General features: G+C 56.4%; 9 protein-coding genes across 9 annotated transcripts; 3 read left to right on the top strand and 6 right to left on the bottom strand.

Annotated features, from left to right (window-relative positions):
* Window positions 1-75: 75 nt before the first annotated feature.
* BCV69DRAFT_141530 (mitochondrial cytochrome c oxidase subunit VIa) lies at window positions 76-1199 on the bottom strand. The gene is made up of 4 exons (XM_025489289.1): window positions 865-1199; window positions 549-625; window positions 427-447; window positions 76-302 (listed from the first exon to the last, which is right to left on the bottom strand). The coding sequence occupies exons 1-4, from the start codon at window positions 1086-1088 to the stop codon at window positions 199-201; spliced, it is 426 nt and encodes a 141-aa protein (XP_025349510.1). The 5' UTR covers window positions 1089-1199; the 3' UTR covers window positions 76-198.
* A 260-nt stretch (window positions 1200-1459) lies between these two features.
* BCV69DRAFT_245991 (hypothetical protein) lies at window positions 1460-2098 on the top strand (the record flags this gene model as incomplete). Its single annotated transcript, XM_025490185.1, has 2 exons — window positions 1460-1633; window positions 2024-2098. The coding sequence occupies 2 exons, from the start codon at window positions 1460-1462 to the stop codon at window positions 2096-2098; spliced, it is 249 nt and encodes an 82-aa protein (XP_025349509.1).
* Window positions 2099-3029: 931 nt separating this feature from the next.
* BCV69DRAFT_297641 (fatty acid/sphingolipid desaturase) lies at window positions 3030-4856 on the bottom strand (the record flags this gene model as incomplete). The annotated part of the gene is made up of 1 exon (XM_025494136.1): window positions 3030-4856. The coding sequence occupies one exon, from the start codon at window positions 4854-4856 to the stop codon at window positions 3030-3032; it is 1827 nt and encodes a 608-aa protein (XP_025349508.1).
* Window positions 4857-6036: 1180 nt separating this feature from the next.
* On the top strand, window positions 6037-8153 carry BCV69DRAFT_297640 (AAA-domain-containing protein; the record flags this gene model as incomplete). Its single annotated transcript, XM_025494135.1, has 6 exons — window positions 6037-6112; window positions 6256-6435; window positions 6524-6707; window positions 6785-6889; window positions 6967-7489; window positions 7590-8153. The coding sequence occupies 6 exons, from the start codon at window positions 6037-6039 to the stop codon at window positions 8151-8153; spliced, it is 1632 nt and encodes a 543-aa protein (XP_025349507.1).
* A 205-nt stretch (window positions 8154-8358) lies between these two features.
* Window positions 8359-8898, bottom strand: BCV69DRAFT_141406 (hypothetical protein). Its single transcript, XM_025489288.1, has 2 exons — window positions 8532-8898; window positions 8359-8449 (listed from the first exon to the last, which is right to left on the bottom strand). The coding sequence occupies exons 1-2, from the start codon at window positions 8720-8722 to the stop codon at window positions 8404-8406; spliced, it is 237 nt and encodes a 78-aa protein (XP_025349506.1). The 5' UTR covers window positions 8723-8898; the 3' UTR covers window positions 8359-8403.
* A 1-nt stretch (window position 8899) lies between these two features.
* BCV69DRAFT_141399 (hypothetical protein) lies at window positions 8900-10269 on the bottom strand. The gene has a single exon (XM_025489287.1). It carries the CDS (start codon window positions 9928-9930, stop codon window positions 9076-9078), a length of 855 nt encoding a protein of 284 aa, XP_025349505.1. The 5' UTR covers window positions 9931-10269; the 3' UTR covers window positions 8900-9075.
* Window positions 10270-13538: 3269 nt separating this feature from the next.
* Window positions 13539-17325, bottom strand: BCV69DRAFT_141314 (ARM repeat-containing protein). Its single transcript, XM_025489286.1, has 3 exons — window positions 17321-17325; window positions 16775-17222; window positions 13539-16689 (listed from the first exon to the last, which is right to left on the bottom strand). Exons 2-3 carry the CDS (start codon window positions 17027-17029, stop codon window positions 13603-13605), a joined length of 3342 nt encoding a protein of 1113 aa, XP_025349504.1. The 5' UTR covers window positions 17030-17222; window positions 17321-17325; the 3' UTR covers window positions 13539-13602.
* A 4587-nt stretch (window positions 17326-21912) lies between these two features.
* On the top strand, window positions 21913-24397 carry BCV69DRAFT_257123 (FAD dependent oxidoreductase). Its single transcript, XM_025490619.1, has 3 exons — window positions 21913-22474; window positions 22559-23782; window positions 23864-24397. The coding sequence occupies exons 1-3, from the start codon at window positions 22346-22348 to the stop codon at window positions 24068-24070; spliced, it is 1560 nt and encodes a 519-aa protein (XP_025349503.1). The 5' UTR covers window positions 21913-22345; the 3' UTR covers window positions 24071-24397.
* Window positions 23968-27087, bottom strand: BCV69DRAFT_281345 (hypothetical protein). Its single transcript, XM_025491958.1, has 2 exons — window positions 24709-27087; window positions 23968-24618 (listed from the first exon to the last, which is right to left on the bottom strand). The coding sequence occupies exons 1-2, from the start codon at window positions 26963-26965 to the stop codon at window positions 24233-24235; spliced, it is 2643 nt and encodes an 880-aa protein (XP_025349502.1). The 5' UTR covers window positions 26966-27087; the 3' UTR covers window positions 23968-24232.
* Between the last annotated feature and the right edge of the window lie 43 nt (window positions 27088-27130).

Raw genomic sequence — 27130 nt, 5'->3', positions numbered from 1 at the left:
TCTCGAAGCGACCAGACGGAATCTGGTGCCTGTGCACCCGTCCGCTCCCACATGTCACCACACTGTATCTCCCAGCTGTGAATGTTATCACGATCTATTGCGCATCCTACCCAGCCTGAAGCGCACGCACGACGGTCTCTTCGCCGCTCTACATCCCTAGTCTGCCTCTGCTATTCCAACATGAAAACTCTCCACACCTCACATCTCCTCCGAAGGGTAGTTTGCCTTTGGGTTGAAGAAGATGGCCTGCTGACCCCATGGGAAGGCCTTCTTGCGGATGTTCTGGTACTCGTGCTTGGGCTCTGCAAGATGGTCGGAAGGGGTAAAGAAGAGAGATGGAAAGCCAGAGTGAGCACACTGCTTGGGACGGAAGGGATGCGAACGCCAGATGAGAGGAGACGCCGGAACGGTCGCGATACTCACTACCCTCCTCTGGGAGCTCACCGCCTAGCAGCGCAAAGGAAATGTCAGAAGTAAAAGGGAGGTCAGCAGTATCAGCAACAGCGTCGTGAACGAGTTCCTTTTGCAGAGAAGCTGTGAGGACTCACCGTTGGCAGCAATGTCGTGGTCGCGGTGCTGAATGTGGGCCGCTTCGATCTGGTAGATGTACACGGCAATGACGGCGCTGCGAGGTTTCATGAGTTTGAGAGAGAGACTGTGAGATCAGCAATCGTCCCAATTTCGAGGTAGCCTCTTGAGACCTGCAGCTAGCTCAAGATCTATGTCCCATTCGAGTCCCTTTGCTGCTCTATTCTGTATGCCTCTTACGAAGGCATGGACTCGTAACCTCCTCCCCCGAGCCTTCCTCTTCCCTCCTGGCCCCTCCAAACAGGAGCGACCACCTCAGAGAGCCATCCTACTCACGCTCCAGGTAGACAGACGTAGAAGCTCAACTTCCTCCACAGCTCAGCAGACTTGGCAGCGTGGTCCTTTGCGTGAGCCTGTTCCTCGAGCACGGGGTCCTTTCCAATGGAAGCGGTGCTGCTCGAGTTGAATCGCTTGGGCACGGCCAGACGCTGCATGGGCGCTGCGACTGGCTGGCGAGCCAAAAGACGGGCGGTAGAGGGAGAGAAGAAGCGGGAGGCCATGGCTGATGTTCGATGTGGTAGTGGGCAATAGAGGGCAAGGTGTGGGATCTTGACGATGAATTAGAAACACCCAAGTGCGATTGTTCGGGCGAGGGAGCGGGCAGCCGAGGGGAGAGACGGGTTCCGAGGGCAGCCAGGCAGGCGACGGATGCGCGCGGAGGGAGAGACGTCGCCTGCATTGGCCCCTCGCGCCGCCCCGGGAAGGGATACCAGAGTCGGGCGGGTCATCGTCTATCAACCTACACCTCTACATCGACAGAGAGGAGCAGAGAAGCCAGTCACTAGGTGAGTGAAGCCGCGTTGTAGGAGACAGTCGTGAAAAATCCCTGACCTCATGTCCGTCTGCCCCTCTGCTCCTCCTTCCAGTCACAATGGCCGGCCCCACTCCTCACCCAACAAGCCATCGCTCGCGGTGGTACACCAATGTGAACAACTTTCACCCTCACCAGCCCGCATTCAAGCATCGCTGGGGTGCCAAGCTACTAGGAGCGACAATGTGGTTCTGGATCATGTACCGTGCAAAGCAGGATGGACCTGTGCTGTTGGTGAGTGCTAGAGACAAAGGGCCGGAAGAAGGATCAGCTACTTTGGAGATGAGGCAGAGTAGGGCAGCTGAGATGAAGGGAACGAGCAAGTCTTCGATGAATGAGGGGAGCAAGCGGGACTTGCGTATCACTGATCTCGAAAAGCCGAGATGCAGCGATCAGCATGCTCGCTGGGAAATCGATGCTTCAGATGATAGGGGGCCTCCTTACGAGATTCAAGGGCGACCGCATCTCTACCAGCTTTCTTCATATCTCCATCTGCCAACTCCTCCCCACGACATTTCTCTGACACCCCTCTTTGCATCCCTTTCTCCCCATCTCACCTCCATTCTTCTGCTTCATCCCTCCCAACCTGCTCACTCTCTTTCTCCGAAACGCTACTTACTACAGGGCCTGAGACATCCTTGGGACGGACACCACGGCGACGACCATGGCCACGGACATGGCGGGGAGGAGCACCACTGAAGCTGTAATTAAAGTCAATCAAATCAAAGAGAAGTCGAGAGGCGTAGAGCAGGAATTCGCTGGACAGTGAAGGGGGCAAATCCTGTCAGTGGAAGCGAGGGACGCGTGGATAATGTCATCCCTTTCTCTAGAAGAGGAAACGGCCAGTGGCCAGCGAGTGACGAGGCGAGATATACACACAGAGGCAGAGAGAGGGAAAGGGGAGACTTGCCTGCTAGGCCTGACATGGCTCTTCCCAACCTGTGCGCCCTGTACTGACGAGCTTGATCCTGAGACACACACACACTCTCTCTCCCTCTCCCTCTCTCTCACACACACACCTCTGGGCACTTGCGCCCAGACACGAAGCACGACAGTCGACGCACAACAGACGAGGAATGAGGGGGAAGGCGATTGATGGAATCATATGCACAGATGCTATATACAGACAAAAAAGGGCCACGGACGCGACCCGACCCAGAGGAGCATCGCTACAATGCTATGCTAGCAGGGTGGGAGGTCCGGGCAGGGAAGTAGGGAGGGGAGAGGAAGACCGAGTTGTCAGCCTCCTCTACGAAGGAGGGGAAGAAAGAAACAGAAGGAGGGGAAGAGGGGATGCGTGTGGTGTAAGGCTGATGGACCGCCTAGGTATCGCTTCGACCGTCGGAGACGTCATTGATCTCTTGTTTGTGATTGATTCGTTGATGAGCTTGCGCAACTGTGCTCTTTTTGACCTCTTTGCAGGTGCTCTATGTTCTCTCTTTGATGATTTGCGTCGATGTATTTGTTGAGGCTGGCTTGCCAGCAGGATGTGTTGTTCGCGTGTCTTGTCGTCGTCTCTCTTTACACGATGGCCACGTCGTCGTCTCGGTGAAAGTCTAGTGGTCCCAAGCCTCTTGCACCCCTTGCCACGTCTCGTCTCGTAACGTCAAGTCCTCTGCTCTCAGTGATCTCAGTGATCAATCTCACCTCGGGCTTGAGCAGCTGCGACTTTTCCCAGAATCTTGACCTGGTCAGCCACGTCCTTGAGCACGCCCAGTACCCTCTTGTTGCCCGCGGTGAACTGGTATTCCTCGTATTCGAGGTTCCATTTTGCGCAAAAGGGCTTGGTGAACCGATCCCTGCAGGCTCGCAAGTTGTGTCGAGGTACCCTAGGGAAGAGGTGATGAGTGACCTGCATATGCAGACCGCCATGGATAAAGTCGAGGTAGGGAGGGCATTCGACGTCCATTGTCGTGCGCACCTGGCGCGAGGGGAAGGACTCGGTCAGACCCTTGTCTTCGGAAGACTGGGCAAAGTGGGAGAGGACAATCTGTACGTGGAGTGGGCTGGTGGTGATGTGGCTGACTAGAATGTAGCCGATTCGGACGGACCAGCTAGGGCATCCGGCCAAGACGGCGGCGAACCAAAACCAGAAGAAGACGACGCCGATCAACTCGAGGCAGAACCAGCGGTCTCTCTTCGAGTTCATTGCCAGATAGCCGTACGATTCGGCGTAGAGGTTGAAGCGACCGACACCCAGTAGGATGTAGTAGATCTTGTGCTGGAAGGTCAAGAAGAACTGAGCTGCAGCGTCAAAGGCTAACACACGACGGTAGTAAGAGGACCAGAGACCAAGCTCGGTCTTTGTCTTTGTCTTTCCATTGTTGTTGTCATTATCGCCAATCTGCTCATTGCCTTTTGCATCCTTGTCCTCAACGACGAGGAAACGGGGAGTGACGGCCAAGAAGGGCATGTGCTGGAGATCAGGATCGTGCTCGGGATGGTTGGTGACCAGATGGTGGACGTCGTGGCTGTCTCGCCACCACCCGAGAGAGAGACCACCCAAAAAGTCGGCAATGAAGAGACCAATCATACGGTCCACAGCATGGTGTCCGGTGATACCCGTGTGGCCGGCATCGTGTGCAGAGAAGGTCAACTGATGCCAGACGAGTCCGAGGAAGAACGCCGAAGCCATGAACCAAGATGTTCGACCATCTGCGTAGGTCCAGAGCAGGGCAGAGGTCAATGCTAGGAGTGTGTAGCGGGTACACTCTCGGACATAGCCCATAGGATTGAGCTTGTACATGCCTGCATCGCGAACCTCCTGATGCAGACGCTTGAAGTCTTCAGCGATGGCATGCTCGCGAGCTGCATCCATGCCCTCGGGATCGGCAGGGGGCTCGAGGACTTTAACGGGCAAAGGGAAGGACAGTGGCCGAGGGTCGTCGTCGTCTTGGTCAGGCAAAGACGATTGACCATCGGAGTAGCCCGAATCGGAACCGGCAGTGGGACTGAGTCCTCTGGGAACGACGCCAGCCTTGCGATCGAGGACAGTAGCTTCCTTGCGCTCCCAAAGATCGTCGTGGGCGTGAGGGTGGTCCAGCTTGCCGTTGCGGTATCCGAGCTGAACGGGGGGTACGAGAGGCTTGAAACCCTCTCTAGATCCATCCGCCCTCTGAACGCCGAACCAGTCATCTTCGTCGAGCATGGCGACGGCAAAGGCGCCCATTCTCTTCAAGGTCTCCTGCGAGTGATAGACGGACATCTCTGCGCTGGCATCCCTGCCCACAAAGTGAAGAACAGCAAGCTCACCGCCGGGATGCTTCTTGACCCAGCTGTCCAGCTTGTAGATGTAGCGATTGGCGAGTACCAGAACTTCTCCGTGAGCGATGCGATGTGCCAGTTGGGCGCGGCTGATGGTACGCTTTGGCTTGGCCTGATGAGCGTGGCCAGCATCGGGGGAGGGCAGTTGCTCACGAGCGGCCTGTGGAGTGAGCGCGTCGACGGAAGATGCCATTGCAATGAACGTGATTGTTTTGAGTGGAGGCCTTTGGACGAATTGGCAATGGTGATGGTGACTTCGACGATGCGATGGGGTAAAGACGGTGGGATGCAGACTACGGACGGGGGTTTGAGGCCGGGATTTATAAGAATGGGCCTGGGCGGGGGGAGGAGGGCTGATAAGAGGGCTGCTGTCGGCAAAGAGAAAGGTGGGCCGCTGGAAGAGGTGGTGGTGGGGCGCGTGGTGGTCTCCCTCTGAGCAAACCCTGGCCAGGGCCGAATGAACCAACTTCGGACGGCCTCGACCCGGGAAAGTGCAACGTCTTCTTCTCGATGGATTTGGGCGTTGGAGCAGAGGTGTGACGAGGGACAGATATCGGCAGCAGAGTGAGATGGAAGATGCGTCGGTGCCTGTCTCTCATGCGCCCTTGCCTTCTTCCTGTTGCTTGGCCCCCCCGGTGGCACCTGCGCCCCTCGCACCCACACGCGCGAAAATAAGGCGTTTCAAGGGGCGCTGCTGCTCCTGCCGTCCTCGCCTCTCATGCCACCGCCCTGACAAAGGGTATTTAAAGCACGAAGGCGTATCCAGGGCCTACGCTGTACAGCAACACCGCCGAGGAGGAGGAGCAATGAAACCCTTCCCAAAGCGCACAAGGAAACCAGCACCTTGCGGGGTACGTGCGGCAAACCCGGGGCAAGGAAGAAGGGGGTGACAGACACGTTGACATTCACAAAGGGCAATCCAGGCGAGGCATGTTCATCTTACATCAGTCACTTCAGACCTAGGCCTTGCCCAAATTCTCATGGGTACCACCAGCAGTCCCGATCAGCGTGAGAGCCTTGGCCTGGGAGCGTAGAACGCTGTGGTTCTTCTTCTCGTGTCGGTGGCACAGCCCCATCTCGCTCGTGGAATCACGTCTCGGTCCCATCACATCACGTCTCTTCCGCCCCGAGGTTGAGCATCGGGCCAGATCTTGCCCCCTTTCCTGAGGCACCTCTCCGAGCTCCGACTACCCAAGATTCGGCTCCGCAAATCTCCACTCTGATGTCTGTCCCGTCGAGGGCGCGCTCGCGCTCACTTCTTCCCTTTCCGCCTCGCGCCCAGAAGCCAACAACCAACACCATCAGCAGCAGACGATTGACACTTGCCCCGCATATACGAGCGGCCTTCCTCGCGTGCAGTCGCAATTGCAGTCATGTACAATGGCACGTCAGATGCAGCAGGACCCTCGACTGCTACACCAAGGCCTGCACTGAGACAGATCGTCCATGGTGAGCTCGAAACAGTAGCATATACGCTGCGCCAAAGTGTCCACGCGCTTGGCGTGAAGGACATGCCCGGCTGACCCTAGTCTATCGTCCTACGCCCTTCTCTTCGTCCCATTCCTTCTTCTCCTCTCTCTCTCTACTACCAGTCGAGGTGCGACAGAATGCAAGATCTACAGTCCGCAATCGTGACATGAAATACGCCGTCACGCAGTGGATACAGGCCAGCTTTGCTTCTCTGGAATGCGATGCAGACATCGATCCGGGGCTATGGGCCAGGATACCCACTCTGGCGGGCAATATCGATGCAATCAGGGTAACCGAAGGAGGTGAGAGGAGGGGAATACCAACCTGATTAGCATGAGCTCTCCCGCTTTACTGACGTGGGGTCGCACCTCCACTGTCACCCTCTTACAGCCAGGGACCATGAGATCGTCCCAATCTCCTCCTGCTCCCTGAGGGTTCACGTCTACCAGGGTGCTCCGATAGACTCTGTGGAAGAGCTGGCAGCGGGAGATCCGGACTCAGAAGAAGGTGGCGATGTCATGGCAGCTACCGTCACAGAGTTGCCGAGTAGCGGTCTAGAAGGGGTCTGGGAGAGGTGAATACGCCAAGGGGAGAGGCGCAGAAAAACTTCTCACTACTGACGGACTGCGATTCTACCACTTCTTCCTCCAGCCTCATATATGCAGACGATGTCAAACAGCGGCTACTGAAGTACATTCATACGACTTTGACTTTCTCGGATGCCCTGGTGGATGGCAACATTATATCTTGCAATAGGTGAGGCAGTGCATGCCGACATTTGGATCGACGTTATGCTGAATGGGCACCTACTGACTTGTCCTGTCCCTTTCCAGAGTCGTTCTGTTGCATGGTCCACCGGGTACAGGCAAGACGACACTATGCCGCGCCCTCGCTCAGAAGCTTGCCATCCGGCTGATGTCGCGCTACTCGCATGGCAAGCTGGTCGAGATCAATTCTCACTCCCTCTTCTCAAAGTGGTTCTCTGAGTCGGGTAAACTAGTACAAAGGCTCTTCTCAATGGTGACGGAGATGGTCGAAGACTCGCACGGCTTCGTCGTCATCCTCATCGACGAAGTCGAGTCCCTGACGGCGGCGCGCGCTGCCTCTTCATCTGGTACGGAGCCGTCCGACGCACTCCGGGTCGTGAATGCCGTCTTGACCCAGTTAGACAAGCTCAAGACGAGACGCAATGTCTTGGTCATGACGACGAGCAACATCTCCGAGAGCATCGACAATGCCTTTATCGACCGAGCTGACATCAAGCAGTACATTGGACCACCAAGCGAGAAGGCGATTTACTGGATCCTCAGAGGTTGCTTGGAGGAGCTGATGAAGAGAGGACTTGTGCAGACGACAGTGAGTGTCATCCCAAAATGGGCATCGTCCATGCGAGAAGTCTAATGTCTGACCCTCATCGTATCCCCTCCACCTTCTCTCCCGCTTTGAATCGCTCCAGCGCCTACTTGACTTCCAAGCCTGTCAGCACCAACCCAACGGACAAGGTCTAGGCCCGTCGATCTACTATCCCTCAGCAGCATCCCTCAGCGCTACCGAAGATCCCCTCAAGTCCGGTAGCGCAGCAGTAGCAGCAGCAGCAGCAAACGGTGGTCGCGACGAATCCGAGCGCTCCCAGATCGCCTCGATGGGTCTGTACCAGCTCGCGCACGACTGCGTCGGCATCTCGGGGAGAGCTCTACGTCGTCTGCCCATTCTGGCGCATGCCCACTATCTTGCTGGGGACGAGGGGGAGTGGGAAGGAGGAGATTTTGAGGATGAGGATGGAGAGGAGCAGAGAGGTAGCGCTGCGCCTGGCGGAAGTGCAGGTGCAGGTGCAGGTGGAAAAAGGGGAGTACCGGTCCACCTTTGGATTGAAGCGATGCGGCGCGCTGTGGTGGATAGTCGTCTGCAGCTAGAGGGAGCAGAGAGGGGCAGCGGTAGTCGTCTTGCCAGCGCCAATGGCAATAGCAACATTGATGGTGCGGGTGGCATTGCGGCAGGTGCAGGACCCATGGCGCAGTAAGAGACGATGAACGGTCGCTACCGATCTGTACTATTTCTTCTCCCCTTGCTTAAAAGCTCACTTCACTGCCTCAAATCAATACGGCTCCTCCACCCTTTTGATCATCCTTTGAGCAGAGAGAGTGTGAGTGTGTGCTTTCGATCCTCTACTCTTCTCGATGACATTTCAGTTAAATACCAATACCAATACCAATACCAAAGGGAAGGTTCCAAGAAGGAGGAAGAGAGGCCAAATTGTAGAGAGGCACGTACTACGCACTAGGTAGGAACTGTAGTGGATGGATAGGTAAACCAGCACTTTCAGAGCCTGAGCGTGAGCGTGAGCGTGGCAAGGAAGACGGGAATGAAGATTTCTGACTTCTTCTTCTATAATACATACATACAAAACAGCTTTAGGGACAGGTTTAGGGACAGGGACAAGGCGGGGATGTAAGTACGAAAGGGAGGGGAGAAGAGGAAGAGGAAGAGAAAGGGAAGGAAACACGATCCGGTTTGGGGATCCATGAATATGCAAGAGGGAGAGGGAGAGGGAGAGGGAGAGGGAGAGAGGGGGGGGAAGAAATAAGGCATGAAAGGACTAGTGCTGGCGTGTATGAAGGAATGGAAAACAGAACAGGGAAGAGACGAGAGAGAGAGGGAGGGATGCCATGAAGTAAATGCCGAGAAGAGTGATGGGTATCTCTGAAAAAGTGAACTGAACGAGGAACGGGAACGAGAATGAAAAAGGGAAAAAGAGAAAGAGGGGAAAAAGGAGTGCGAATCGTAATCGTAAAGGTTTTGGGTCCGGTCCTGTCCGGTCCAGTCCGGTCCAGTCGAGTCTAGCTTAGTACCGCGTCATTGGTCGTCTTCTGTCTGCCTCTTTCTTATTCCTCGTGTGGAAGATCCAATACTGCAGCGCGTCCGTTGCGAAATGCCTCATGCCATCAAGGCAGGTCAGCCGCTAGTGTAAAAGGCACATCCCGCCTAGCTGATCCTTCTCTCAGTAGCGCCCGAGCAAAGTTGACCAAGTGCGGCACAAGGACTGCCGCGCCAGTGGCGCCCGCATCGAGGGGCCAAGCCCAAGAGGCCTGTGGTGGGTCCCCTCCTTCCTTGTCCTCCTTTGCAGCAGAGCGTGCCATCTTCCCCGGATCCAGATCCCTAAACGTCGCCAGTGCATCCAGTAATGTGCCCACACGATTGCACTTTTCCCATGTGCGCGGAAATTCTGCCGAGAGGACGGCTGGGCTAAGGGCGGAACGGGCGACGGAGAGGAGGCGAGCGCAGCGCTCTTCGTCTGCTACGACCTTGGCGAGGGAGGAGGACGCGTCGGTGAGAATTGCTGTGAGGTCCAGAGTGGGTGCGGAGGCACCGCCTTTGGTTCCGGCCAGGGAGCTCAGGGTGGGGAGAGTCGAAGCGGACTGAGTCCTTTGGAGACCCAGCAGGGGAGACGCAGCTGATGTTTCGTGTCCGTTCTGAGGGCTGGCCTGAGACGCCGGCGAAGCAGCAGGCTGCGTCGAGCCATTGGCAGAGGAAGACGAGGACGAGTCTGCAGCCGCAGATCTGCTAACAAGTCTGGAGAGCCTGACATTGAGCTGCTTCTGCTCATGCGAAGCGACGTGTCTGAGCACAACTGCCTCTAGCAATCTGCAGAGGCCCGCAAGAGGGTAGTCTTTGGCTTTCTCGTGGTTGGCGCAGACGTAGTGCATCAGACCCGACAGGCTGGTCCAATTGGAAACAATACAGCCTGCCTTGCCAGTTGCAGTGGAGGCAGCATGATCTTCGCACCAGAAGGCGTACATGTAGAGTAAGATAGCCTCGGTCTGTTCGTAGTTGGCCACACGCTGCACCGCTGCGCGGGCTGATGAAGAGCTTGCGGGTGGTGCAGACCGGACTCTGTTGTCACCGGAATGCTTGAGAGAGCGGCCTCGAGCTTGATAGGCATTGGCGACTCGGGTGAAATCCTCCTTCGTCCACGTACGTGTGGGCAGTGAAGCGGACGTAATTTGGTGGGAAGAGCCGTTCTGCGACCAGGAGGACTGGCGGCTTTCTTCTCGGTCACGAACGCGCGAAGGAGGAGGAGGCGATGGAGAGGGCGTGTCGTAGTCACGGCTAAGATGTAAGGAAGGGAAGGAGAACTTCGGAATACGTCAGTCACTCTCCATTCGCAGCCCCAAGAGGGAGACTTTCCCGGGCAAGGACAGGTCGAAGTACTCACGTGCTACTGCTCTCTTTTCTCGACCTGCTCTTCTTGACCACTTTGACATCCTTCTTGCTTGCGATGCCATCTTCCGATTCTTCGGCCACCGACTTCTTCCTCTTCAGCTGAGGGCCGTCTCTGGCATCGTCGTCATCATAAGCCGAGCCAGACTTCTTCTTTGTTGCTGCAGAAGAGAGATGAGCAGATGAAGTTGAAGCAAGGGGAGGCGCAGTGTGCTTGGCAGTCGTTGCCATCTGCGACGAATCTGCAGCCGAGGTCTTGTCCTCCCTCTTGGCCTTCTTGGGCTGCTCGGGCGCGTCGGGCGAAAGGTCACTGTCCTTTGCCTTGACCCTAATTTTAGCCTGCGCAGTGCGATTGGATGGCACGAGGCTAGGCTCCGAAGGCAACTTCGTCTCTATGCTTGCGCCTGAATCCAGCGAGTCGAGGAGCTACAAGGGTTCCAAGAAAGAGTACAAAGGGCGAAGCGCAGGGGTGGGTGCAGGGGAGAAAGGGAAAGGGCGGGCATGCGATTGGGTTGAGTGAGCGGCACCTGGGCGGCTGGGCGGCAGAGGCACAGAGGGGCGAGTGCCGTGGCGCAACGGGAAATGCAGGTCCGATTCCGTTCGGAGATTGGAATCTCCCGTGCGGAAATCAGACCCAGGTGACCAGAGGACACAAGTGGGAACTCCGCCCTGGCCATGCACATGGCAGCAGCCACCCGCCCACGCACCCACCCACCGCCTATCGCTCTGCGTCCACTTACCTCGAGTCGTTCTTCGATCTCCTTGATCGACAGATATCTATTGAGCACACAGTGAATGGAGAAAGGGGGGCAAAGAAGGAACTGTCAGGTCTTTGTTTGCATGTACACACCCAGTGGCCCGCTCCGTCGACGGGAATGAGGGAGGGGATCCCCGCCAGAGCTGAGTGTGAACCTGCTCAACCTCCGTAGTGTACACAGAGGCATCTCCGCCTCATTTGTTGTGAGTCGTGACAGGCGACGTCATACGATCTCAAATGGCAAGGCAAAGCAATTTTGAGCGTGTCGACGACAACGCCCTGATAGCTCTGGGGAGTTGGTTGAGTGGTGGAGACTCGGGAGCATTGCTCTCCAAAGGATCCGCCATGCGATGCCCCCCCCTACGCCGACTGCTTCTACGCCAAATTGATTCAGGTCCGTTTGCTCACCTGCGCGCAGCCACACCATAGGCGCTGTTACCCTCGTACGACTTTCCCGGTAGTAGGCCATGTAATAGAGCGAGATCAGGAGGTGTTCTAAGGCTGTTGCCAGTGGATGTGGAAGAGGTGGACAGGGCAGAGGGAGAAGTGCTATTGGTCGTAGGCGTCACTCCAGATGGAGATGTACTAGCATAATAGCCCGCGCTGCCATTGTGACCATTGCCATTGCCGTTCGTAGAGAGGTAGCGAGAGGATGTTGCTTGCATACTGCTTCCCTCTTCATCGTGGTGAGAGGGATGCCGGCGCCCACTACTACTGCTACTCCGCGAAGGGCGTTGATCGTAGTGTGCGGGCGGTGGAAGTCTCGAGTGGGACCAATTGTCCGAAGATCGAGAGTGTGTCATTGATCCAGACTGAGCTGCCCAAGTCGAAGAAGAGGTCGAAGGGGATCTAACAGACCAATCGTCTTCGGGATATCTGCGTCTCCGGTAGTGATGGTCTGCGTCTCGATCGGACTCGTGGTAGGAGGCGCGATCGTAGGAATCTCTATGTCGCTCCTTCTCCGCCCCGCCCGACCATGGCAGGGAGGAGGCAGAGCTCCGTGGCCGATCTCGATGCCTCGAGAGGCCTTCGTGGTCCATTGTGGCGAGCTCAAATCGCAGCAAGCAATCGGGAGCCAAGGGAACGCAGGCGATCTACACGGTCTGGCCTGCTAGGCTGAGGTAACTCCCGCACTGGCGGCGGCGATAGTGCGAGTTGGGCCAGTCTCTCGATGCAATGGCTCGGGTCTGGTACAAGTCTCTAGCCTGATGATGATGATGCAGCTACGTCGAATCTAAAGAGGACAATGAGGAAACCCGAGAAGGAAGGCCGGGGGGAAAAAGGGGAGAAGGAGGTGGGGGGGAGGGGTGGAGACACAAGGCGGCGAGCCCGACTGCAATGGGGGAAACGGGGCTGGCTGGGTGCAACGGGTGACCCTGACCCGACCGGACTCAATTGCTTGCACGCCTTCCTCCGAGCCTCGGCGGGCGGGCAGGCAGGCAGGCGCGGGCAGGCGGGGCAGGCCACGGACGCAACACACACACACACTTACACGCACAGCGGAACTTGAAGATGGCGCCAGGCCAGACCAGAGCAGAGCAGAGCACTTGCCAATCCAGCCGAGACCCAGGGGAAAAGCTCGCTCGCACCTTTACACGATCGGGAGGCGTGGTCTCACTTGGCACTCTTTTCTGAACCCACGGCGACTTACGCACAAAAAGGAAGGGAGAAGAGGGGCATAAACATCATCGGAGGGGCAAGACCTGGGGGGTTAGGTACTTGCAAATGCCGATTGGGAAGAGAGGAGAGGCGTGGTTGATGATACTAAGCTTAGTCAGCTACTAATCGATTCGGCTAATGCATCACGTTCACCTCACAAGAGCACACCAGACCCTTGAATGGAATGACCATCATCAGAATCTCAATCTGCACTGGTGCCCCCTAGGCGAGGACCAAGCGGGCGCCAAGAAGGCGGCGGATCGCGAATAAAGACTCGAAGCTCGAAGCTGCAGAAGGTCTCGCTGGGAACGGACACACAGACACCCGGAAGGAATTCCTCCCATGCAATCCTCATCGTGGGAACAAAGCGCGAAGTTCCCGGGCATACAATGAATAATGAGAGTGATGGCCACGAAGACAATGCTGCTGCTGCTGATGATGATGAAGGTGATCTTGATAATGTTCAAAAAGACAAGGTTGGAAAAGAGATGTTGAGACAGATGGGAGGACAGATTGGACGACGAGGGAAATCTTTCTTCGTTCGTTGGTTCGGCTTTCGAGTGGGAAGACGAGGTGATGATACTGAAATGAAGACAGAGATTTTACATATGGAAAAGAGACATGACAGTGGTCAGAGACGGGGGAAAGAGGCTGAGTGGTCGAGCCAAGGGGGAAGAGCGGGGCAGTTGCAGAAAGGTTGCGGTTGAGCTTGGGAATCGAGAAGTACAAATTCTTGCTGGGTAGGGTTGAATCTCAATAATAGAATAGTGGCAAGAACCTCAGAAGCGGGTGGTGGAGGCCCATCTTTCCGAGTCAGACTGAAGCGTCAATCGCCTCAAAAGGGACCTTGACCGTAGCCTACCGAAGGCGGTTGGTAGTGACCCCGTCCGTGACCGCCAGCCCCGCCAGCACCACCGCCATTGGCGCCTCCGTAGCCTCCATAGCCGCCTCCAAGACCACCCATCATGCTGCGAGGGGCCAAGCCGGCACGAGGGGCACCTCCCCCATATCGATTGCCAGAGGGAGAACCATAGCCTCGCGAAGGACCCGTCGGAGGGGCTGGTCCGTTGTCCATGCCACCGTACAGTTGATGAGGCGGAGGCAATGCAGAAACAGAGGACGGGCCACCGCGTCCGTATCCACCTCCGGACGGAGGATAGCCCATGGCGTGGTGAGGCTGCTGGTGTCTTGATGGAGCTCCGTGACCTTGGCCTTGTGCGGCTGCAAGAGCAGCCATCGTCTGGTAGTGCTGCTGCTGTTGTTGGGCGGCTGCAGCCAGGAGCTGCTGGTAATGTGCGTTGCCGGCTGCTGAGCCAGGCGGAGGCAAGTTGCCGCCGCCCATCATACCTCCAGCGCCTCCTCCCATACCGCCTGGGCCTGCCATGTCAAAGCTTTCCCGCTGCAGCTTGCTCTGGATGCGCTTGCCGTAGGGCGTGTTGCGAATCATCGGCAAGATGGGGCGAATGCATTCCACCAGCTGAGCTCGCTGTATGGGGTCCGAGTAGTCAAGGGCAGTCTGCACGACGTAGTTGGCAAACGAGTCTCGCAGCAGTTTCTCCAATCGAGCCCTGTTCAGCAGCTCCTCCACAAGAAGCCTGCGCACCGAGTCGGGAGACACCCGGATGCACTTCTCAATGACGTTCGAGCTGAACTTCTGCACGGAGAGCAGGCATACGTTGCCAATGAATTGGCGGATGACAGCCTCGGTGAAGCGAGCGTCGTTCAGATCGAGGATGTACTGAACGACGTAGTTGCCAAATGGGTCCTGAACCAGAGTCAAGGCATTGTAGGTGATCTCCTGTACCAGCTGTACCCGCTGCTTGTCAGAGGCGTGGTCGACACATCGCTGCAAGACGCAGCAGCCGTGGCGGTGGGTAGCGACTTCGACACAGTGGGCTGCCACGGCATTGTAGATGAATTGATTGTCTTCGCAACCGAGCCGGTTGAGACACTTCTGGATGACGTGGTTGCCATTGAGGTCCTTGATGAGCGTCACGACATTCATGCTCAAGGCCATGATGATGGAGTGGATCTGCCTCGAGGTGGACAAAAAGTCGATTGTCTTTTGGACAGCTCGGGTTCCGTGCATGTTGAGGGAGATTGTCACCAACTCTGATGATACAGACTCAACAATGAGATCGCGCTGCTCATCCGTGCAGAACTCCAGCATCTTCTGACACAGGTAGTTGCCAAACGGATCCGTCATGAGGTCGGCAAAGTGGGAGAAGGTCTCTGCAAAGATCATGTCTCGATACGTCGGGACCCCCTCTTCGAGCTTCTTCTGTAGGTACCGACAACCGTGCTGATCCTTGCACAAGGTGAAAATCTCGCCTTGGAGATCTTCCAATCTAGTGTTGATATCGAGTTCTCCTTTGCGAGCAGCAAGCTCATCCGCGGTCAGATTTTCGTCTGGGCCTCCGTAGCCAAATGCAGAGTTGATGCCAGTACCGTTGCCGAAGCCGCTGTAGAAGCCACTGTTGCGGTTTTGGCTTCCGTCGTCATCAAAAGGTCCAGAAGGCGGCATCGAACCAAAGCGTCTGTTGGAAGAGCCGTCCATGCCGAATCCTGGGAAGTTGCCTGCATCATCACGTGGGCCAGTGTGTTGACCTGAGCTTAAGCGAGGGCCGTTGGCACCGTCATTGCGACCTGAAGCACCATTGCCATGGAATGCGCTGGGTCCGTTAACAGAATCGTCACCCAGATGCGGGCGGTTGGTCAGACTTCCCCTGGCAGCCATGCCTCCGTAAGACCCTTGTCCGACAGCGTGAGGTGAGGGTGATGCGCCCGGACCTCCACCGAGGCTGACTTGACGATCTTGAGGCGCACCAACTCCTCCTCGGTTCGGCGTTTGTCCAATGCCAAGAGGCCGCATCGCAGGGTTGCCACCACTGAGACGAGGGGAATTGCGCTCAGAGCGTCCTCGACGGTCGATGAATTGGTCCTCCCTGCCACGGCCTTCGAATTGAGGCCATTCCGACAGGCGGGGCCCATCTCCTCCAGCGTTGGCGCCTTCACCACCAGGACCTCGAGAGTTGTAGCGTGCATCATTCTTGGACAGCGGAGCAAGGTCCAGCGCTGCAGAGGAAGTGGACAGCTGGTTCGGCATGGCCGCAAACTTGTCATTGCGCAACAGCACAGGAAACTTGTCGTCATCGTCCGAGAGATTGTACTTCTTGACGAAGGCTGAGTCCTCATTGTCAAGCTCGTCATCGAAGAGGAATCGTTCGTTGAAGACGGGTGTCATGCCAGCACTGCCACCGACTTCCGAACCATTGGTACCTGCACCCTCATAGCCTTGGTTGTTGCGTGAGAGCAGACGAGAGACCCCTGGAGCTAGACTGGCAGAGACGGGCCTACCACCAGATGCTGTTCCGGGGGCTGAGCCGCCGCCGCCGCTGCCGACATTGAGACGATTGAAGGAGCTGGCCAGGTCATTGGCACCAGTACCGCTCTCGCGGCCAGAAGGCGGCAGAGTGGTGTCACGACTACTTCGGCGGGTAGAAGAGTTCGATCTCGTATTGCTCAAAGGTGCGAGGCCGGGGACGTTGCTACCGTTCCACCCGTCTTCAGTGTCATTTTCTCCGGTCAGGCCAGATCCGAGCGCGTTGCTCGTAGGACTCGATGCAGCGCTGGCTCGCAGAGAGCTGATGAGTTGCGCCGAAGGACTTTTGCCAAGGTTCGTGCTGTAGGAAGGAGCGCCGGTAGTGGAGGCCGTGGGACGTGCAGCGTCAAGGCTGCTACGAGGGGCTTGAGCCGACGCACTGGTGGTGTTTTCAGCCACTGCACCTTTGCCGTCTTCCTGTCGGAGCAAGCTTGCCTCCTCCTCTCGCTGCTGCTGCTCAAGAGTTCTCATCTGCTCCTCAAACTTTTGGCGCTGGATCTCTCGCTGATGTTCGTGCTCGAGACGCTTTCGCTCGAGGCGCTAAAGGACAAGGAAACACCACGACATAAGATCAGTCTATGCTTTTCAATCTGGACGATTGCCTCAAGCCAGCTCGAGTACTCACAGCTTTGATCCCCTCCGTGTCTGATGGGTCAAGAATCCCACTCGAGTTCATGCTATCGAACTCGCCAGAATTGCGGCCACCAGAGGGTAACGATGCAGCTGAAGCATTTGCGTTGGACCCCGGAGCGCTTGGTGATGGTCCGCGCTCGGATCCGATGGGAGAGGGTCCCAGAGAAAGACGCTTTGCCTCTGCCTCATTGGATGGCGAATTGTTCTGTGAGAGCTTGTGCTCCGATTGTCTTCCAGATGGCTCCATGCTGGGACAGAATTGAGTCTTCAAGGGCTTGGCAAGAGTCTCGTGTGTGCTTTTCCTCAAGCCACTGTCCACTTGACCTTGTAGTTGACAAGCCAAGACAGAAGGACTAGATTGCGACCTGAAGAGGGCTCTTTGTTGCTGCTGCACAGAAATGTACAGGAGGCTGGTTGAAAAGACGGCTACCTAGTGGGTACTGATGAGAGTGTGTGTGGTACGAGTGCCAAGAGAGAGATTGAGCTGGTGTGCCAAGAGAATGAGACCACGTGTCAGGCGTCAACGTCAGCTACTCACACTGTATTTTCGGGTGCAAGGAGTGAGGAAAGTGGGAGGCGTCTCGAGACCCTAGCGCTGGTATATGCCGTCTTCTTATATGCTGATGTTACACAGACCTAGAGTAGCACACTTGTGGTGACACAAGAAAGGTGACCAGTGGAATGGAGGGAATATGAGAACAATCTGTACGAGCTTGACAGCGTCTTGAAGAGATGGCAGGGAATGTTCTTGAACCCGTTCAAAGAATACAAGAGGGCAGTGAGCTCTCTTCGAGGCTTGTGCAGCTGTCTCGGATCAATTGTACAAGGCGCGTGTTTTGCGTCTGCTCTCCTACAGGAAGGTGGTGGTGAGCTCGTGTGGAGATATCGAGCGCGTTGTGGGGATAATCTATGATTCGACTGCGTGACTTGATGTATATTGTACGATGATGCCTGAGATGTTGTACACTTGAGGGGCGATGGGGTCTCGTGGCTCGTCGGAAATCAATGGTGATACAAGCTGGTGGTCGCTATTTCTGCAGTTGTTGAATCAGCACTTGTTCGCAGACGTAGTCTATCGCTAGGCTTCCGCTGCTGTGCTCTCTCGACTGTGGATCGTGTCGAGGCGTGAAGAGCTTCGACAGCGGTCGGAAAGGTATGCTCTGGAGCTTGTCTGTTCTTCCAGCAATCCCCCAAGCAGGTGCCAGTGGAGAGTTGGACAGGTGTGCTTTCGAGCCTTTGTGCGCGGTGCCTGGGCCTCGAAGAGTTGAGTGACGAATGATTCTCCTCTGCTAGGGGTCAAGTCTAGCGAAAGGGTAGAAGTCAAGGGGTGCTGGTCGATGTGTGGGTGCGTTGAGCAGGGCAAGAAGGTAGGAGAAGAAAAGGGGACAGGACCCTCTGTGTACGAATATAGTGACAGCTCCGAAGGCGCCCTGCCTTCCTCGTCTCACCACGCAACCGAGGCCCCGAAGGAAGAAAAGAGGCGCGCAGTGGAGCAACGCCCACGCCTTGGCCCATTCTACCCCGCCCCGAGCCCCACACGCACTTGCACATCCAATATCACACTTTCGGAACATCACTACATTCGTCAACAAAGTGGAAAGGTGATGAAATTGTGGTATCATTGACTACGAGCCAAAGTGGAAGGACAGAAAGAGATGTGACAATGCTGCTTAGGTCTGCCCCTGCCCCTGCTGCTGTTGCTGCTGCTCGGCAATAGCCATATTCTGCCTCTCATTCTTCTTCTTCTGCAGACTAAATTGAGTGCTGATAGCCGTCGTAGTAGTCCAAGCTCCTCCAGCGGCCTCATCTTCTTCAGGCCAGAGCTCGAAGATGCGCTTGTAGGCAGCCTTTCTCTGGTTGAGCTCGCTCACTTGCTCGGAACTAGCTTCCAGCTTGAGCTTCTCTGCCTTGAGCTCTGTCATGCCATTCTCGATTACAATGATACGGAAGATGTCTTCGCGCATTCTCTCGGTCCATCTCCACCTCTTTGTAGGCTCAGGACCGGCGGAAGAAGTTGCCGGGTCGGCCACGGGAACTGGCGTGAGGTTGCCATCAGCATCGTTCAATTCAATAGGCGCCGTCTCGGTTCCCGGAGCATTGCTGTTAGAGGCCTTCAGTGGTGCATCGCCTGAAGTCTCCTTCCACAGCTTGACCTGCTCTTCGAACTCGGCTCGATGAGCAGGCAATGCTTCTTGAATAGCCGCCTGCATGTCGTTGAGGACGTCGTCCTGCAGCTCCTTGAGAGCAGTCATGTGATCCTCGTAAAAGTCTCTTTTAATGAGCTTCGACATCGTGAAGCGATTGTAGGGAAAGATGTTGGGCAAGTAGTTGAAGAAATTCTCGTTGTACTGACCGAGATCAATAGCGATCTTGGCGGCCTTCCTCAGGGGCTGGCGAAGATTAGGCGGGAATTTGCTTTTGACCTGGAAGCTCTCAGCGGCAACCAACCTCCCCAGGTATTCAAATTCGGCTGCAAGCCGCCTGTCTACCGGCTTCATTGGATATAGCTTCTTCTTGTTGGCTGAAGATGGCCCTGCTTCATCTTTGACCTCGATGGGACTGTTTCGGCTCCCAGCGTCCGGCTGAACGGGCTCAGTCCCGACGAGACCCAAAGCGGTTGGAGGCAGATCACTAGGCGGCATAGAAGGTACGACTGGGAGACCTTTTTCTTGGACTCGAAGATGATGCAGCATGTTGGAGACTTCGAGTTGGGTGCCAGCAGCAAGGTAATGTGGTCGTGCTGCTGCACTGCCATCGACTCTGGCACCAGAAGCAGCAGGAGTTCCGCCTCCTGCGCTGCCATTGCTGGGTCCCGCAACAGAAGCTGCCGAGTTCCCAGCAGCAGTAGTCGCTGCGCCTTTGCGCTTCTTCTTTGCCACTGTCTCGAGCTCGACGTCACCCATCGCAATGTAGAAGCCCTTTGACAGAGGCTTGGCAGAATGAGTCGGCTCATCGATTTGAAGCTCTGAATCGTCGACGAAGGGATCATTGACGTCGTAGTCTTCTAGCTCGTTCCTCTTCCTTCTCTTGCGCCTCTTCTTCTCACCAACAGGGGGAGCATCCACCGGGTACCGGTTGAGCAAATGGGCGTAAGCGCCCAGATCCCCGAGTCCTTCAGGTGCGGCGGATGCTGGGGTCGAGGCAGGCCCGACAGTCGCGCCAGCAGCTCCAGCAGGTGTAGCTGCTTCCTTTTCCTCCCACCAGGCTGCCCATGGGTGACTTTGAGACTTGAGTTCTGTATGAAGCAGCTTCGGAATCTCGAACAGGTACTTCGTCTTTGTGAATTTGAGGGGCAATCGGATAGTTGGCAGAGCCGGCGGAGCCTTTGGCAAAGACACGTCTACAGAGTGGTCTCGCTCTTTGCGCTTGATCTGCTTCTTGGGCTGTGCTGGTGTTGCTCCAGCCGCTGTAGACTCTCCATCGGCCGATGTCGTTGCTGAAGGCTCGCCACCATCGACAGCAGCGGCTGTCGTATTCCCTCCTTGAAGGGATGCACGCTTGACGGACCCTGTCATGGACACGTCGCCATTGGTCTCGACGGCATCGCCTATCTTGCGGCCGGTCTTGGCATCATCTTCGTCTGCATCGAGGTCTCGGGAGGCTGTCGAATTGTCATCTTCCTCGTCATCTTCCTCATCGTCCTCGTCGTCATCTTCTCCGTCTTCTTCATCGTCATCTTCATCGCCATTCTCTTCCTCTTCATCTTCGTCGTCTTCGTCTTCATCTTCATCGTCATCATCGTCATCTTCCTCACCCTCCTCTCCGTCTGCTTGGGCTTCTTCAGTCTTCTCTTCGCTGCTGATAGGCGCCTGTGCTGGAGACTCGCCTGCCAAAGGTGCTGTAGTAGTGAGGCCAATGCGACGCTTTTTGCTAGGCGATGCAGAGACGACCGGCTGTTCGGAAGGTGTCTCTACAGCTGGGGTGTCTCCATTTGAAGCTGGCACCTGCGTCGGGGTCGAATCGTCTTGCTGAGCGTCCAAGGCAGGTGTAGGAGGCATACTGCTCCTAACCGATGGAGAATTGGCAGGAGAGCAAAGAGCTGCTAGGGAGAATTTGGACCTCGCTCGTCCAGCAGGGTCGTCTTGGTTGATCCCGCTACCATTGGTGGTGACTGGGGCCGAGATGCTGTCGTGAAATTCTTCGGGCGGTGAGAGGGGCGACGATGGTCTATCAACCTCCATTATTGTATCAGTCAGTCGAGGCGATGAGGGCGACCTTTGCTGCTCCTGCCCCTTCTTCTTCCTCCCGTCCCTATGCAGCGTCTTCCAGGCTGCCCCTACTGGAAAGAGAAAGGCAAGGAAGCGGTCCATTGCGAAAGTGTCAGTAAGACAGCACAATGGTAAAGCTTTGTGATTCTAGGCATTATCAGGCCCACGATGAGGTGTGGCATGACTGTTGCTCGTCGAAGCAGCCAGGGAATGGTTGTTCCGGTTTCGCGTCCTACTTCCGTGCCTGACGCACTACTCCCACCTTGAGACGCGCTACCCAACCTGAAGCCCTGTCCGGACTCCAAGGAGTGATCTCGCGCGTCCGCTTACTGCTGGAGCTGCCAGACAGACCCCAGACAGGGAGCAAAGAAGCCTCAAAGACTTCATAATTGCAGCTGTATGCTTCTCATTGAATTGAGATACTCACTTTATAGTGTGCAGAAGTCAGAATGTGCTGGTGGTGAGGGGATTGTGGGGAGATGGTCTGTTTCACCTGCTGGGGAAGGATACCATTGAGTAGAGAGCGACTGTATGCTGCACCCAAGGTGAGGTATGTGAGGCGCGTGTGGCTGACCCGGAGGCGTGACCAGTTTTTTCGCCGTGACCCGGAGCGAGGTGCGCCGTAAGAGTGAGGGTCAATGGGTTGGATAAAGGACGAAGAGGCAGGGAGGTCAAGGAGTGGTTGGTAGAGAGGAAAGGAGAGATGACGAGGGCTCTGGGGGGGACGAGATGGACAGACAGAAGAGTGCGAGGTGATGGTCTTCTTCTTCTTGGGAGGCGCCCGGCGGACGTGGTGGTGCACTGCCAGGCGGCTGGCTGGCAGGCGGGGCGAAGGGGTTGGGCGCGGCTAAAGTGGACTTGAGTGCCTTGGCAGACGGACGATGTCAAGACTTGTCGCTGCTGCCCTTGAGTGGTGCTTCCTGATCAACGTCTGCTCCGTCCGAGACTCCGGGAAATGGCCTTGAGTCTAGCAACAAGCAGCAGCACCACCACCACCTTGGACGCCTCGCGCCTCACGTCCCCTTTCCGTGGATCGCCCGTCCTCCCCGATGGCACTTGCAAAGGCATCGTCCTGAGCCAGAGGGGAGCAATGATCAGCACCTTTGTGGACTGTCAGTATCATTTGGCCATTATTGATGGCAGCCTTGGGAACTCTGGCGCACTCAACGCCTCACCAGCAGGTCCTCTGCCACCACTCACCCACCTCCGCTCGGCCCATCGGCGTTTTGCCGCGAGATTCCGGAGAGCCGCCGTGAGGAAGAAGCGCAAGGGAATATAAGTAGAATACCCGAAGTCGTGTCTGCTCGATCGACCCCCTTTTCCGACTGGTTGTCAATCATCATCAGCATTACAATATGGCCAACTCGTCCTCCCCATCGTCCTCTTCTTCGTCCGCTCCTCAACACATCGTCGTTGGAGCCGGCGTCTTCGGCACGTCCACGGCTCTGGCCGCGGTGCAGGCGGGGCACGGAGTCACAGTACTGGTGGGTAAGCGACAGAGACCTCGAGGATGCTCACAGCTCGAACCGTGCGCTGACTTTTCCTCCATCATCTCTTCTGGTGAATAGGATCGAAGTAGCGATGGCTTCGTGGCACCTGATGGTGCATCCTCCGACCTGAATAAGATCATCCGAGCTGATTATTCCGACCCCTTCTACCGTGTCCTGGGCAAGGGGGCCATTTCGGAATGGCGCACCAACCCCCTCTACTCTCCCTATTACCACGAGGATGGAGTCTTCTTCTACTCTGGTCAAGATGGAGACCCAACTGCTGCAGAATTCATGAAGCAAGGCGTGCACAATGCCGCCATTGCCTCTGATGTCCACTTTGAGCGAATGGCAGTTGGAGTGCAATTGCCGAAAGTGGCTCACCTCCTGGCAAGCGAGGAAGAAGGCAAGGCGTGCTTTCCTCCTTCACTAAGGAATCGCGTGGGCGGCTTTATGAGCAAAATGGGAACGGGAGCTACTTCGGGCTACTGCAACCCTCGCGGAGGCTGGGCAGAGGCTAGGAATGCTACCGTCGCTGCTTTGCAGGAGGCTCAGAGGCTGGGTGCTCAGCTGGTAGGAAATGCAGAAGTCTCATCTTTGATCAGACAGGACAGCAAGGTAGTCGGTGTCAAGACCTCGGACGGTCGCAGTTTCACCACCCGCAACGGCGGAGCAGTCATCATCTGCGCAGGATCGTGGACCACGGATCTCCTCCTGAACAGTCTTCTCCCCCCGACCCTTGGCAAAGCATTGGGAGAACCAGCATCCACTTCTGGACAGACAGTCATCACTGTCAAGCTGGGAGAAGAAGACCGGCTGGCTCACAAGGGCGCTCCGGTCACCTTTAACATCCAGACTGGCTTCTACACTTTTGCTCCTGACGCCTCTGGAGTGCTCAAGGCGGCAATCCATGGACCAGGCTACAGCTACCCAGCGCCTCCCTGCGGAGTCGTCGGCGAAGCCTGTGCCTACCCTTCCTTCAGCAGCTCCTCTTCCGCCCCCTCAACCTCCACCGCTCCCTCGCCCAAGGGAATCCTCGGTGGCCGCGCCATGCCCTTCCAACCCACGATCCAGACTGGCAAAGAGGAGCGTGTGCCAGAGGGAAAAGACCGCGAGATGCTACAACAACTCTTGGAAGTGTATCCTGGTCTGGAAAAGTACAAGGAGACATTGCAGACGAGAATTTGCTGGTACTCGGACACGGAGGATGAGAATTGGATCATAGACGGCGTTCCAGGCCAGCACCCGGGGGAGAAGGTGGAGAACTTGTTCATCGCTACGGGAGATAGTGGTCATGGCTTCAAAGTGAGTAGATGCGACGCCACATGTGCCAACGACGTTGTAGCTCGACGTGTCCTGACATCCTCCTCCCTTTCACCTATTCAGTTCCTGCCAACCATCGGCAAGTTCATCCTCGGCCGTCTCCCCTCCTCACAGCGTCCCGCCTCCATCCCCGCCCTGACTGAAGAGCAGTCACGCTTCTGGTCATTGGAGCACCATCGTCGTCTCAAGAAAGAGGTGGCTGCTGCTGCCGCAAAGGTGCGAAAGGAGATAGGGGACGCAGCTACGAACAATTTGAGAGGCCGGTTGTGAGCTCAATAGATAGATGGATGGGCGCAGAGGGAGCGGTCGTTGCGTAGCATCAGGACCACGAAGAAATTGAGACGTAGAAATCTCTGGAGCTGTGCATTGCACTGGCTCAAGTGACGTGTAGCATTTGCCTCGGCGACCACATTGGACGAATTGCATATCCCATCACCTCTGTCCTCCTCGTCCCGTCTCGTCCGTCTGAAAGACTGTCTGCTTACGACCTCCCAAGGTGCTCAGGTAGTCCCTGATCCACCGATCGCGCGCCTCCCCCTCGTGTCTCCAAGCGCGATAGCGCTGATCATTGCGTAAGATGGAATGAATCTCCTCTATATCCACCTGATTCGCCATGTCAACCAGACTTGAAACAGCCCCCTCCCCGTTTCCATCTGCATCTTCATCATCGGTGGGCTCGATTCCTGCTCCACCACCAGACGCAGCAGCCGTCTCACCGAGGAGCTTCTGCGTAGTCGCCTCTTCCTCACGACCGCTCCCGCTGGCTTTCCTCTCGGCTTCTGAGCGTAGACGACCCCAGAAGTCGACGAAGCTGTTCTCTGTAGTGGGTTGGGAGACAGACAGAAGAAGGAAGAAGCGTAAGAAGGGGAGCTGTACTCTTGAGTCTCCATGAGGTTCAGTTGACTCACCTTTGAGCATCTCATCAAATTCGGCCCTGGCCCTGGCCTCCCTCTCCCTCTTCCAGAAGCGCCACTCCTCCAGCAGAGCTTCTTCCTCCCTCGCCTGCCGCACACCACTAACGAAACCTCCCATCTTCAGCCTCTCATACTCCACATCGTCCCTCACTAGAGGCAGGACTACCTCTGCTTCGGCATCGAGCGCCGGTGCGTACTTGAGGAATATAGCGCGGAGTTGTTCGCGCTTCTTGCTCGTTAGCTTGGCTACATGCTCGTCGAACATCTGACGCTTTTGGTGCACACCTAGACCAGGAGCTTCGAAGCGAGCATCGCCTGCGAGTTGTTCCGAGATACGAGACCAGGCAGAAAGCGGGTCGCGGACTGCGTCTACTAGTAGCTCGCCAAAGTGGATTGCACTGTCGCCCCTGGTCGCCTCACCCAGTGCTCGTCGATTCTTGCGCTCGACCTCTTGGCGCTGTACGCGGACCTGCTCTTCGCGATGTCGCAGAGCCTTTTCCCTTCGATCGATTGCATCTCGTGGCTTGCTGACTCCAGTGTCACCGGCGACAGAAGGGCTGGCCGTCTCAGCTGGCCGAGGTGGCATCATCGTTGCAGAGCCTCCCTTTGCCCACTTGACGAAGAGCTCTGCTCTCAGCGAAGAGCTACCGACAGCATCATATTCCTGCCTCCTCTCCATGTCCCCCATCTTCTTGATCTTGGGCCAGACGTCCTCTTTGAGCTCCTTTTCACTCATTGACACCCACCGTGTCTCTTTCACATCGCCAGCGACCTGTCCGAGCACAGACAGGAAGTTGCGCTCGGCAGTCTCAGCAGCTTTACGCTTCACCTCTCCAAGTTCCTTGAGATGTGCCTTGAATTGTTTCTCACGCTCACGATCATCTCGGCCAAAGCCGTAGAAGCGTCGATCTTTCTTGAACTCCTTTCTGAAATCATCGAAGCGAGCCCGAGTCGACTTGACGTGATCGGTGAGGAGCCTCTTGTATGCATCAGCCGGGCTAGAGGAGAATTGCTCTACAGATGAGGATGATGCAGCTGCGGGTGCAGCTCCGTTGGAAACCGAGGTCGATGCAGAGGGTGCTATTCCGGCTTTCTTCTGCTCTCGTTTCTCCCTCAGACGCATCTTGCACCAGTCATTGAAGGCATCCTGGCGATCTCGCAGATTAGCAAGGGCGGTGTAATCGCTGAGGTGAACAAACTTGGGCAGCTCGTTGTCCCAAGGAGCCATCGGATTGACCTCGTTGGGCGTGCCATTTAGAGTCCAGAGCATGTGCACAAAGAGAGCTTTGCCTTCCTCTACTGTCAGAAGAGGTCGCTTAGGGATGGTCGCCGGAGGCGGCAAACCAGGTGGTGGTCCCCGGTAACCCCCTGGCGGCGGCGGAGGTGGTTGGAAAGAAGACGGTGCAGGAGGCATAGGCGGCTGAGGAGGGGCTGAAGGAGGAGGTGGCCTGCTGAGAGCTTGCACTGGAGAGCTCGAAGGCTCCCCGAAACCGACCTCCTCATTCGCCTCGGCAGCCATCTCTGTCGCCAATTGACGTTGCCATGCATCTTCGTCTAGATCTTCCTCCTCTCTGTCGCCCTCGTTGTCATCTCCCTCGCCATCTTCCCTTGTGCTCGAGGTCCGTTGCTTCTTGGAAGCAGGTTCATCGGATGGCTCCTCCTCATCCTCTTCTGCAGCCTCCTCTTCGCCTTCAATAGCTGGGCCGCCTAATAGCTCAGCTACGTCGATCCCAGGCTCTGGATCATCTGGGATTTCAAGATCCACTTCCTCCCTCTTTCGCTTCCCTTCATCTCTGGGCTCAAGATCTTCCGCGGGGCCTTCTGCCAGAGTTTGTTCCGAAAGCGTCGAAGATGCAGCTGCCACCCGTCCAACTGGATCCGCTTGGTCGGCAGATTCCTCGTTTGCAGCTTGAGCGTTTTCCATTTCCTCCACAGCTTGCTTGATCTCGTCGGGTATTGTCCACTCGCTGCGCTTAGACTCGACGTGAGTGTAGAAGACATTGCCGAGATTTGTAGTGACCCTCAGCCAGCCCGGCGCGCTGGGGATGGGGTCCTTTTGCTTCGGCTTCTCCTTCTTTGGCTTCTTATCGCTCAGAGCAGCTACCGGAGCTATTGTGGGCGGAGGGCCAGAGTACCCCATAGGCGGAGGGAAAGTGGCTGGGTGTGCATGGGTGGACTGGCCGGTGGAGGCATTGAAGTAGTATACCTGGCCATTGGGGGCGGCGTGCTGACTCCAGCCAGGAGGAAGCATGGCGGCGCCATTGGGTATTGTAGACGGCCCGGCAGCCCCTGGATAGGCAGAGGATGGGTACTGTCCAGACATACGAGGCAGCAGATGTGATAGCCTGAGCTCAGGGGAGCATGGAAGAAGTGAGCGAGTGCTTCCGTACAGTCACCTCGAAGCCTGGAGCTCTTT

Source organism: Pseudomicrostroma glucosiphilum, assembly GCF_003144135.1.
Source record: "Pseudomicrostroma glucosiphilum strain MCA 4718 unplaced genomic scaffold BCV69scaffold_3, whole genome shotgun sequence".
Lineage (NCBI taxonomy): Eukaryota > Fungi > Basidiomycota > Exobasidiomycetes > Microstromatales > Microstromataceae > Microstroma > Microstroma glucosiphilum.
The sequence above is the reverse complement of the archived record's forward strand: the minus strand, read 5'-3'. Positions and strand labels throughout refer to the sequence as shown.